Source organism: Sturnira hondurensis, unplaced genomic scaffold (genome assembly GCF_014824575.4).
Source record: "Sturnira hondurensis isolate 20B ecotype Veracruz unplaced genomic scaffold, ASM1482457v3 Scaffold0022908, whole genome shotgun sequence".
NCBI lineage: Eukaryota > Metazoa > Chordata > Mammalia > Chiroptera > Phyllostomidae > Sturnira > Sturnira hondurensis.
The window spans coordinates 3,943,574-3,953,890 of record NW_028095539.1 but is presented as its reverse complement, the minus strand read 5'-3'; the positions used below and the strand labels follow the sequence as shown (position 1 = coordinate 3,953,890).

Here is a 10,317-nt window from a genome sequence, read left to right as displayed (position 1 = left end):
CGGCTACAGGGTACGGAGGACTTGCCGGGTTCCGCAGCGAGACAGGACTACAGCGCGGGCCAGAACAAGGCTCACTCTTCCCAAACCGGAGGTAAAGCAAGGGCTCTTCCAGTCACACAACAAACCCCACCGGACGCGGTGACGCAGCGCCACAGAATGCGCGGGGGCGCCTAGACACGGCCCCGCCCCTTCCGCCCCTTCCGCCCCTGAGGAGCATGGCGGCCGGGTCGCCGGCTCCGGATTGGACGCTGGCTTGGAGGGTGGCTGACGTCAGGGAGGGGCCGTGAATGGGAGCAGCAGCATGCCGCCGCCTGGCCTCTGGCGCGCGGGGTTGCGGCTGAGTCGCGGCATGAGCCGGTGCGTTTTGGAACCCGGGCCCCCGGGAAAGCGGTGGCTGGTGAGTGGAGTGAGGGGCGGCGACGTAGGGGCCCCCGGGGCCGAACTCCAGTTTTGCCACTGTCTCCCGGGCAAAGCCCCTCCAGTTCCCTCAGTTTTCTTATCTAGAAGTGGGTCCGATACACACGCGGCTCCAGACTTCCAGGAACTGCGCTCTTGCGCCGTGGCGCCCTGCCTGCGCCGCCCGCGGGGCACCGGTTTCCACCCAGCCTTCTGGAGTCTCCAGGGTTTCCGGGCCTCCTCTTCGCGACCCTTCCCCACTCCGTTCCTGCTTTCTTTTTCCCTTCTTCTGCTTTGGGTCCCAGGGGCATTGTGAGATAGGGGGTGGAGAGAGTTGCCGGACCTCAGTTTCCCTGGTGTCCCCCGCAGGTGGCTGGCCTGGGGAACCCCGGAATGCCGGGCACGAGGCACAGCGTGGGCATGGCGGTGCTGGGGCAACTGGCGCGGCGGCTGGGGGTGGCCGAGAGCTGGGTCCGAGACCGTCGCTGCGCCGCCGACCTCGCCCTGGCCTCACTTGGGGATGCCCAGCTGGTCCTGCTTCGGCCGCGGCGTCTCATGAATGCGAACGGGCGCAGCGTGGCCCAGGCGAGTGAGTTGAGAGTACCAGGGGCAGGCGGGTCTTGAGGGCGTGGGGGCCAGAGGGTATTTTGGGCTGAGGCGGACGGATTCCCCTCCAGGTGCCTGTTGAGTTCCAGCTGCCGCATGGCTTCGGGTATTGTGGGAACGTCAGTTTCTTTAAATGGGCAGTGGGGTTAATTTCGGCCCCTCCTCATGGGAGCTGTGAATTGGGAAAACGCCCTTCTGGGCAGATCAGCAGTAACCCGGGCCACCTTTCCCCTGTGCCAAGCGGAGCTGTTCGGGCTGACTGCCCAGGAGGTCTACCTGGTGCACGATGAGCTGGACAAGCCCCTGGGGAAGCTGGCTCTGAAGCTGGGGGGAAGCGCCAGGTGAGGCCCTGAGCCGGTCTGTCTGGGGTAGGGAAGTTGGCCTCCCAAATGGAGCGGGGTAGGCGTGGGCTGGGAAGGGTGCGGGGGTGCTGACGCAAGGAAGCACTGACTGCCCCTCCCATATCCTTGAAGGGGCCACAATGGAGTTCGTTCCTGCATTAGCTGCCTCAACTCCAGTGTGAGTCCGCCCCTCTGGCCTGCTCTGGGTGGGGTGGTTGGGTGTTGGGCCCCAACACTCCTCACCAAAGCTGCCTGAGCCCTTCTGCTCCTCCACAGGCAATGCCCAGGCTGCGGGTTGGCATCGGGCGCCCGACGCACCCTGACGCCGTGCAGGCCCACGTGCTGGGCTGCTTCTCCCCTTCTGAGCAGGAGCTGCTGCCTCCACTGCTGGAGCGCGCCACAGACCTGCTCCTGGACCACATCCGGGAGCGAAGCCAGGGGCCCTTGCCAGGTTCCTGACACCAGTGGACATGGCTGCCTGCCCGACTGCCACGCCCACACACCTGGCCACTCCAGAGGTGCCACACCAGCCTGTGGTATCCACTTTTTATATAGCTCATCTTGGCTGCTCCAGGCCTTCTATTGACTAATGGGGACTGTGGCTGGGTGGGTCCATTCTCGGGGTAGGCAGCTGGTCTTCTTTCCGTGTCTTACTTGGAAAGTAGGGAAACTTCAGGCAAACTAAACTTTTTGAGCGTTTTTGGAGAACCAGAGATGTGGATCTGCAAGATTCAAGATGATTGGAGGCCCTTCAGGGGGTTCCTACCCTCCCCTGTCCCTGTGGAAGAGGGAGGGGCCCACAGGGCCCAGCAACCCCCTCCCAGCAGCTGTGTTGGTGTGCCTTGGCCCACGGAGACCTCGCCACATCTTTCTTTGGCCCATTTCACAGACGGGGAAGTGGCGGCTTGGAGAGGTCTAGCCATGTCCCCAAGGCCACACAGCTGCAGTCGGCACAGGGCGACTGGCTGCGACTGGCACAGGGCGGCCACCGTCTTGCTGTCCCTGGGGCCCTGGGCATGCTCACCTCCGAGTCCTTGTGCGAGTGGAGCACTCTCATACGGGTGGTGTGCGAGAGCAGCCTGAGGTCCTCGGGGTTGGGTGGGACCTGGGCCCGGCGGGGCACCAGGCCCAGGTCTCCCAGGTGGTAGGGCTTGATGCCCAACAGCTGCTGCTGCAGAGGCCTGGCCCTGGGTGGCTGGGTGCTGCACGGACTGTGGGGAGGGGGCCTGTGTCATCGCCTCCATCTCATGGAGGAAGGAGCTGCAGTTCAGAAGGGCTTCGGGGAGCCCAGATTCTGGCCCAGGGACACTGAGGACAGCCCTTGGACAAGTCCCATAGCTGCTTCTGGGGTCACACAAAGTCACTCACCTCTCCTTGGGGCCCTGGGACTGGCTTTCCATTTGGGGGCTTAGGGCAGTGGCTGAGCCGAGCATGGCCAGCAGCTGCTGTAGCATCTGCCTGTGCTGCAGGTGGTACCCCACATCAAAGTCACTGTCCTCCTCGGGTCGCCTCTGCTGGTAGGGGTCAGGGTGGGTCGTGGGGGTCAGGCCCATAATGGCCCCAACACCCACCTCTGGTAACTCCAACCCCAGTGCCTGTTTCCACAGTGTTCCCTGGCTGTGGTGGGATACCCACTCTCCAAATGGGAAGACTGAGGCTCACGACCTTCCAGGGAACTCCGAGAAGGATTCCTTCCAGTTCTTTCAGACCTTGGAGGGATCTTTGAATCACAGAATCAGAAAGGGACAGACTTGCCAGGAGTCTCTCAGGGGAAAGGTGGGGCCTCTGGCCCTGGCTGGGGCTTCTCCACAGGGCCCAGTTACCTTTGAGCAGTTGCTGTCTTTGGCCTACTCCCCCCACCCCCAACTGTCACGCACTTCTCGTTCACCTGCAGGATGTCCTGTAGGAAGGCAGTGGCCTGGCCCAGGGCCGTCTCCAGGCTTGCCCGAACCTTCCGCTCTTTGGTCAGCTCCTGCTGCAGTTGCTGTGCGCAGGCCTGCTGCAGCTTCATCTGCAGGTTCAGCTGGTCTCTCTGGCACCTGGTCCCAGACCAGATGAGTCAGTCACCTCCTGCTTCCAAGGGAAGCACTGGGCCCTGACGTTGCTCTTTAGCCCACAGGGACCCTCATCCAGCCCTAGGCCTCAGCCTGTTTGACAGAGGAAGGCTTGAGGCCTCTCTAGAGAGGGGAAGTCGCTGGCCTGTGTCACGGGGCCATGAAGAGATGGGCTCCCGCCTGCTCCCACCGCTCACCCCTCTGTGGGCCGCACCTCAGTGCCTCCTTGTCCTTCTGCAGCTGCAGGAGGTTCTGCTCCAGCTGGCTCAGCAGGAGGCCCAGTTGCTCAGCCTCCTCTCTGCCCTGCTGCTCCCTGTGGCACTTCTGGGTTAGCCTGAGGATGACCTGCAGGAGTGTGCAGGTGGCATGCCCTGGGCCCACTGCGGGCCCACAGCCAGTCCCGCTCCCCCAGCTCCAGACTCCGCCAGGGCTCACTCATTGCACAGAGAGGTTGCCTCTCTGGGCAGCAGGTGGGCAGAGCCCCCAGCTCTCTGGGAGTGGGTTGCACTCCCACATGTTATGGGGCTTTAAACTGAGTAAAGAACAGCTAGAGCTGGGGCCAACACCCTGGAGCCCCTGCCGAAAAGGCCCGTGCCCTCACAGCTGCCTCCCTGGTGACTCGGGTCCCCCTGCTGCAGGTGCCAAACATGGTGAGGACCTGGCCGGCACACCTGCCGGTAGTGTCTGCGATGTGTGGCCATGGCCTTCACGATGTCCTCCAGCAGCTCCAGCTGTTTGGACATCTTGTCCTGGGCGCCCTTGAGCTGGTCGTTCTCCTGCAGCAGCCTCATGCCATGCCTGGTGACCTTGGACAGCTGCAGGGTCACAGCATTGTTCTCCAGGATGGCCCGCTTCGTCGTGTCCCACATCTGGTCAGTGGCCACCTTTCGGAACTCGGTGGCCACCATGTTCAAACGCTGAATGACTTCCTTTTTCACTCTAGTCAGGATGGGTGGGAGTGAAGGGGGTCGGACACAAACCCCAGGCACCCCCTTCCTACTCAGGGGTTCCCAGAGCACTCAGGGCCACCTCTGCTCTTCCCCCAGGAGGGGTGGGCTGTGGGCAGCAGGCTGCTCATTGTACACCCTGGTACCTTTGGAATTGTAACCAAATCAATGTATTACCTATGAAATAAACCTGATGTAGGTCACAAAACATGGCAAAAGGCCGTTCAGGAATCCTCTCACGCCAGCATGAGGACTGGAGCTGGGGAACATGGCTATTTTCTCCCACCCTCCACAAACCAGCCAGGATATCGAGGAGTGCGGGGTGGGGAGTTGAGGAGCTAGTGCAGCACCCCCAATTCGAAGCCAAGGCAAACAGGGCTGAGGACTGGGCTGTGCCTGGCCCTACTGATGAAGCCCTCCAGCACCTGGCCTGCCCACCTGTCCTTGTCCAGCACCGACTTCTTCTCCAGGTTGTACACATAATCCTTGAATTCTTTCTCCTGCATCTGCAGCTGGTCCTCCAGTGATGTGAACTTGTCCGTGAGCTCCTCTTTCTGCAGCCGGAACTCCTCCAGGGCTGCCAGCTTCCCCGCTGCCCCACCACAGGGCACAGGCCTGGTGAGGGGCTGCCTGGGAGCACAGGGCCCCAGGGCAGCGAGGGCCTGGGGCCATGCCCCCCCCTCCCCCCGTGCCAGCCCTGTGGTTTCTGGTGAAGTGGGGCTGGACCCCTGCCCCACACCCAGTTACTGCCTTAGTCTGGAAAGCACCTGCCCCCCTCCACTAATCCCAGAAAGACTTGTTCGCATTCCACTTCCTCCACATTCTCCTCCATTCCCCTCATGAAAGCAACTGACAACGGCTGATCAAGTTGAACACCTTCTCCGGGCCAGGCACTCATGTTGTAATTAAGCCTCAGAGCAGCCTTTGCCATCTGGGTGACCTTAGCCAAGACACGTCACCTTAAGGTGCTCCCCGACCTAAAATACGGGGGAGATTTCCTGCCTTGTAGGATTGCTAGGACGCTTATGGAAGATAATGTGTTGAAAGCAGCACATGGCTATTATTCAAGGTAGATGTATTAGCCCCCCTTCCCAGGTGGGAAAACAGGGTCAGAGAGGTGCTTGCCCAAGGCCACAGAGCTTGCAGTTGCACTAGGACTTGAACCCAGAGAGCCAGAGTCTTGGGCTCCCGGCCACTACGGCGTGTACCCTCCAGTCCCTCACCAATGACGATGTTCTCTGAGGTGAGCTGGTCTTTGGTCTCCTGGAACTCGTGGCGCACCTGGGCCAGCTGTGCCTCGAAGGCATCCTTCTCTATCTCCTTGGCCAGCTGCAGGCTTTGGAGCTGCTCGTTGAGGTCGGTGATCTCATCTACCCGCTGGTTGAGTGTGCGCTTGAGGAAGGCCACAACCTCCTTTTTGTTGTTGGCCAGCTGCTCGAACTCCTGGTGGAACAGCTTGTCCTGCACAACCAGCTCATCCCACTTCCGCTGGTACCTGTGTTGAGGGCAGGGCAGAGCTCCAGGGGCTGGGCAAGCCAGGGCTCTGCCCCTGGGCCATGCTCCACAGGACTCTCCCACGGAGAGGCATGCGTGGTCCCTCCCGGGCGGAGTCCAGCCTTGTCCCCCCCAATCTGTACTCATGACCACAGCCACTGTCTGCCCAGTGCTTCATGTTCATCACGTCATCAGAATGTAACTTCCATGAGGGCCGGGCCTTCGTCTCTGGGGTTCACAGCTGTGTCCCCTGCACTTAGGACGGTGCCTGGTGCGTAGTAGGTATTCAGTGTGTATTAAATTCTCAAAACAGTCCAGAAAGAAAATCAGTACTATGAAGATGATACCCATTTTACAGAGGAGGAAACGGAGGCTCAGAGGGATGAAGAGACTCCTAATTAGTAAGTGGCAAAACCAGAACTTGCACTGGTGTTGATCTGACCCCCAAATCTAGGCTCAACCACAATGCTTGCAGCCACAGCTGACCAGCCCATGCTCTCCCTGCCCTGGCAGCCCCAAACCTTTGCACCTGCTGTCTTTCTTACCCTTGTCCACTGAGTGTGACCCTCTCTTGGGTGCCCTTCAGTAGGTTGGCCCTGTCCCACTGGGCCATCAAAAGCTGGTGTGCCGGTCTTCACTGGGCAGATGGCTGACCCCCTTCACCACTGTATTCTCAGGGCCTGGCAGAGGGGCTTGGCAAGTAGGGAGTACCCAATCACCGTCTCAATGCACTTTCCCTAAATACATTCAACCTGGCGTCGCAGCCTGAAGGCAGCTTGTGAGTTAAGAGTATCGCACAACTGACACTGGTTTCCAACGGAATCATTGGTAGAAGTCATTTGGAAGGATGTTTTACTTTGCCATTTACCCAGCCACCATCTTTTAAAGAAAGGGCTGTGGTGCACTTGGCCATGTAGTACCCAAAGCAGAATGACCCACTTTATGGACAAGGAAGCAGCTGGGTGCACAGAAGTTGGGGGCCAGGGCTCCTATTCTGGCACCTCTTCCTCTTGAAGGGGACCTCCCCTCCCTGAGCCAAGGGATGATGTTCGTGGCTCTGTTTCAAGGACACAGTGACTGAGAGCACAGGACCCACCTGGGGTACCTGCAACAGCCGTGGGCAAGAACCACGCGTTACCAAAGCGGGGTTTGTCTTTTAAACGGCATTTTGAGACTTACCGTATTTTGCTGTGTATAATGCACACTTTTTGCCCAAACTTTTGAGGGAAAAATAAGGATGCACTTTATACATGGGTGGTACTAATTCCATATCTATATAATTTTTTAAAAGATTTTATCTTAGAGAGAGGGGAAAGGAGAGAGAAAGAGGGGGAGAAACATCATTTTGTGGTTGCCTCTTGTGCGTTCCCCACTGGGGACCTGGCCTGCAACCGAGGTATGTGCCCTGACTGGGAATTGAACCAGCAACCCTCTGGTTCACAGGCTGGGGACTCAATCCATTGAGCCACACTAGCCAGGGCTATATTAATTATTTTATTTATGCTTATGCATTAAAAGTATAATCTAGAAAGCAATAATGTTATCTGTAGGCAAAATAATACCCTGGAATATGATAATCGGGTGTGTTTCTAAATATAAATAAATACTTGAATTAAAAAATTAAAATGAAAGATTTTTTCCTCCTGAAAGTTTGGGCCAAAAATGTGGGCATGCATTATACACGGCAAAATAACGGTAGCTAGTGTATTAAACTGGGAGGAAACTTAGTTTGAAAATAAGAGAAATGGGCAAGTGAAGGTGTCTTGGCAGAGGTAGAGAAACCCCTCACCCCTGGCCCACCTGGCACAGTGGCCACCCGGGGCCAAGCTCCTGACGAAGCAAGACCAGCCCCCACCCCTTGCCTGCCCGCCGGCCAGCCCACCCACCGAGCCAGCCTGTCCTCTAGGTCTCGGATCTGGATGTGGTAGAACTTCCGGAGCTCCTCAACTACAGCTGGGTCCACGGCCGTGCCAGGATCCTTCTTGCCACCTTTCTTCCTCTTGACCTCGGGCTCCTTGGCCCCCTTGTTTGCCTTCTTTTTTGGAGCCATGGTTGGTGCCACCACTACTCCAGGGCTCCTTTAAAAGGCCAGGTGGTTGCTAAGGAAGTTGGTCTCATACATAGCAACAGACTGAGGGAATGAGGCAAGGCTTAAAGGGGCCCTGCCCTCTTTCTGGCAAGGCTGGCGTGCCGAGTGGCCTCCACCTCCAAGGCTGGCAGCATCTCCAAAGACGCCTAGACTGGGGTGTCTGAGAGACAAGGATGCTAGGCTCGCCCAGCACTCTTTTGAGCTCTGGGAAGAGCCCTTCCCCGAGGCAGTAAGTCATGTGGGAATATTACAGTGGGTCTGAGCCCTAGAAATCACCACCCTACCCCTCTGTGACCAGAGGAGGCTGGCCACCTGACCCCCAAATCAAGGAGCCCCTCAGACCAGCTTAATTCTTTGGTGATGGGGCTGCACAGAATCATTCTCTTGGTCCCCGCCAAGGGGGTGGGGAGGCAGTATGGGAGAAATAGATGTTTATTGTTTATGTTTTTATCTGAGCCAAACTGATGACATGCTAGGGGGCAACCTCTAGCATGAGGTGCAACCATCTAGCACGTCTGATACCTTGAGGCCCCCCCCCCGACTGGGGTCCCAGGATGGCCTGTCCAGATGCCGGCTTGGTCTTCTAAAGGCCCTCTGGAAAGTGTCCCGTTTGCCCCGTGCTGACCCTGGCAAACGAAGGCCTGCTCTGTAGCTCTGGCCTGGGGCGGGGGGGGGGGGGCTGCAACAGAGAAATCGCTCTTCCCCCCATGCTTGTGGCCCAGGCACTCCCCGGGACAGTGGCAGGCCCTCTTCCTCCCTGCTGTCCTAGGGCCCCACACTAGTCAGGAATGATGTGGTCCACCTGAAAGTCTGACGGCTGGACAAGGGGGCGCACGGGGTTACTTCAGCACTTGGGGGTGGTCTGAGCAGCTAGATCTCATCAACAGCAGGACTCTTGCAGTGGGTGCCTGGGGTCAGGGAGGGGTTGGGGACAAGAGGTGGGTGTTCACTTGTGGCAGCAAGGGAAGTTGGAGTAGTGGTTGGTTAAAAGCAGGCTCGAGTCTGCTCTGGACCGCAGATGGGGAGAGAGGCCTGACCCAGTGCCCAAGACGTGGGGATGGCCCCCTAGTCCTCAGCAATGCACCCCCTCAGCTGGACATGGCCTCCTCCCTGACCTGGGTGGCTCCCCCACAGGAGCCCAGCCCAGGCAAAGGACCCCCACGGTGCCCGGCCTTGGCCAGCTGTCCTCTCCCTCCTCGTGCCTCCCTGGTAGCTCTGATCCCCAGCACGGTGGGCAGCACGCTCAGGAGCCCCTCAGGCTGCCGGGAGCCCTCAGAAGCTGTGGCTCTGGGAACTGTACTCCCTCCTGTGGGCACTCGCAGGGAGGGGGAGGCTCATAAATATGGCTGCAGTCACATGGCAAGAGTGACCACCTGAGCTTCCTGGCCCGCCTTCTAGGAGGTGGGGGTGGGGAAGGGGGTGCTGCAGGTTGAAGGATACCCCTTTCTTGAGTTTGTTGCAGTCTTCCCATAGCTTGGACCACAGGACCACAGGTCATCATCACCTTCCCCAGGGGCACCATCTCACTGCTGTTCCTTGAGCTGCCTTCTGTGTCCCACGCTGGGGACTGGTGGAGGTGGGCCCAGAGCTGCTGGAGCTGTCGGACTCTGTGATCTGAGTCTTCTGAGAGGAGCAGTGAAGTGCACACAGTGGCCTGAAGGCCGGGACACCGCCGGCTCTGAAGGCCCCGGAGGGAAGGAAGCCCACGCCCNGCCTTCTAGGAGGTGGGGGTGGGGAAGGGGGTGCTGCAGGTTGAAGGATACCCCTTTCTTGAGTTTGTTGCAGTCTTCCCATAGCTTGGACCACAGGACCACAGGTCATCATCACCTTCCCCAGGGGCACCATCTCACTGCTGTTCCTTGAGCTGCCTTCTGTGTCCCACGCTGGGGACTGGTGGAGGTGGGCCCAGAGCTGCTGGAGCTGTTGGACTCTGTGATCTGAGTCTTCTGAGAGGAGCAGTGAAGTGCACACAGTGGCCTGAAGGCCGGGACACCGCCGGCTCTGAAGGCCCTGGAGTGAAGGAAGCCCACGCCCGACACAGATGGGGGGGGGGGCATCATTAAACATGCCGACACCTTGCCTGCCTCTGTGGAGCACACAGCCTGACAGATTCATTTATCCAGGTGTGTGTGTGGGGGGGGAGAGAACACGACCTCCCACTAGTGTGAGTTCGTGAGGCCCAGCCTGTCTTGTTTGTGACTGCATCCCCAGAGTTTGGGATGAAAGTTGGCACATAGTAGGCACTTGGTAAACATCTGCTTACTGACTAAGACCACACATGGAAGAAATTCCCGAATAACACAGGAAGGATCTTGATTCACCTTCCCTTTAGTAAAACAACAATTTAAGTGGTGAAGATTATTTTTTTTAAAGAAACAATGATTTAAAGT

General features: G+C 58.6%; 2 protein-coding genes across 7 annotated transcripts; one reads left to right on the top strand and one right to left on the bottom strand.

Moving 5' to 3' along the window:
* Positions 1 to 205: 205 nt before the first annotated feature.
* On the top strand, positions 206 to 3,520 carry PTRH1 (peptidyl-tRNA hydrolase 1 homolog). 4 transcript variants are annotated; one of them, XM_037036709.1, is made up of 6 exons: positions 206 to 397; positions 766 to 985; positions 1,244 to 1,343; positions 1,476 to 1,521; positions 1,620 to 1,879; positions 2,951 to 3,520. In XM_037036709.1, exons 1-5 carry the CDS (start codon positions 302 to 304, stop codon positions 1,800 to 1,802), a joined length of 645 nt encoding a protein of 214 aa, XP_036892604.1. In that variant the 5' UTR covers positions 206 to 301; the 3' UTR covers positions 1,803 to 1,879; positions 2,951 to 3,520. The 4 variants fall into 4 exon arrangements, with proteins under 4 accessions (XP_036892604.1, XP_036892603.1, XP_036892602.1 ...); XM_037036708.1 differs by having other exon boundaries at positions 1,175 to 1,343; positions 3,238 to 3,520; XM_037036707.1 differs by having other exon boundaries at positions 1,175 to 1,343.
* On the bottom strand, positions 1,873 to 7,918 carry CFAP157 (cilia and flagella associated protein 157). 3 transcript variants are annotated; one of them, XM_037036703.1, is made up of 9 exons: positions 7,725 to 7,918; positions 5,568 to 5,839; positions 4,783 to 4,936; positions 4,069 to 4,336; positions 3,612 to 3,742; positions 3,232 to 3,382; positions 2,712 to 2,857; positions 2,368 to 2,554; positions 1,873 to 2,065 (listed from the first exon to the last, which is right to left on the bottom strand). In XM_037036703.1, the coding sequence occupies exons 1-9, from the start codon at positions 7,886 to 7,888 to the stop codon at positions 1,994 to 1,996; spliced, it is 1,545 nt and encodes a 514-aa protein (XP_036892598.1). In that variant the 5' UTR covers positions 7,889 to 7,918; the 3' UTR covers positions 1,873 to 1,993. The 3 variants fall into 3 exon arrangements, with proteins under 3 accessions (XP_036892598.1, XP_036892595.1, XP_036892597.1); XM_037036700.1 differs by lacking the exon at positions 1,873 to 2,065 and having other exon boundaries at positions 2,227 to 2,554; XM_037036702.1 differs by lacking the exon at positions 1,873 to 2,065 and having other exon boundaries at positions 2,227 to 2,554; positions 2,712 to 2,854.
* Between the last annotated feature and the right edge of the window lie 2,399 nt (positions 7,919 to 10,317).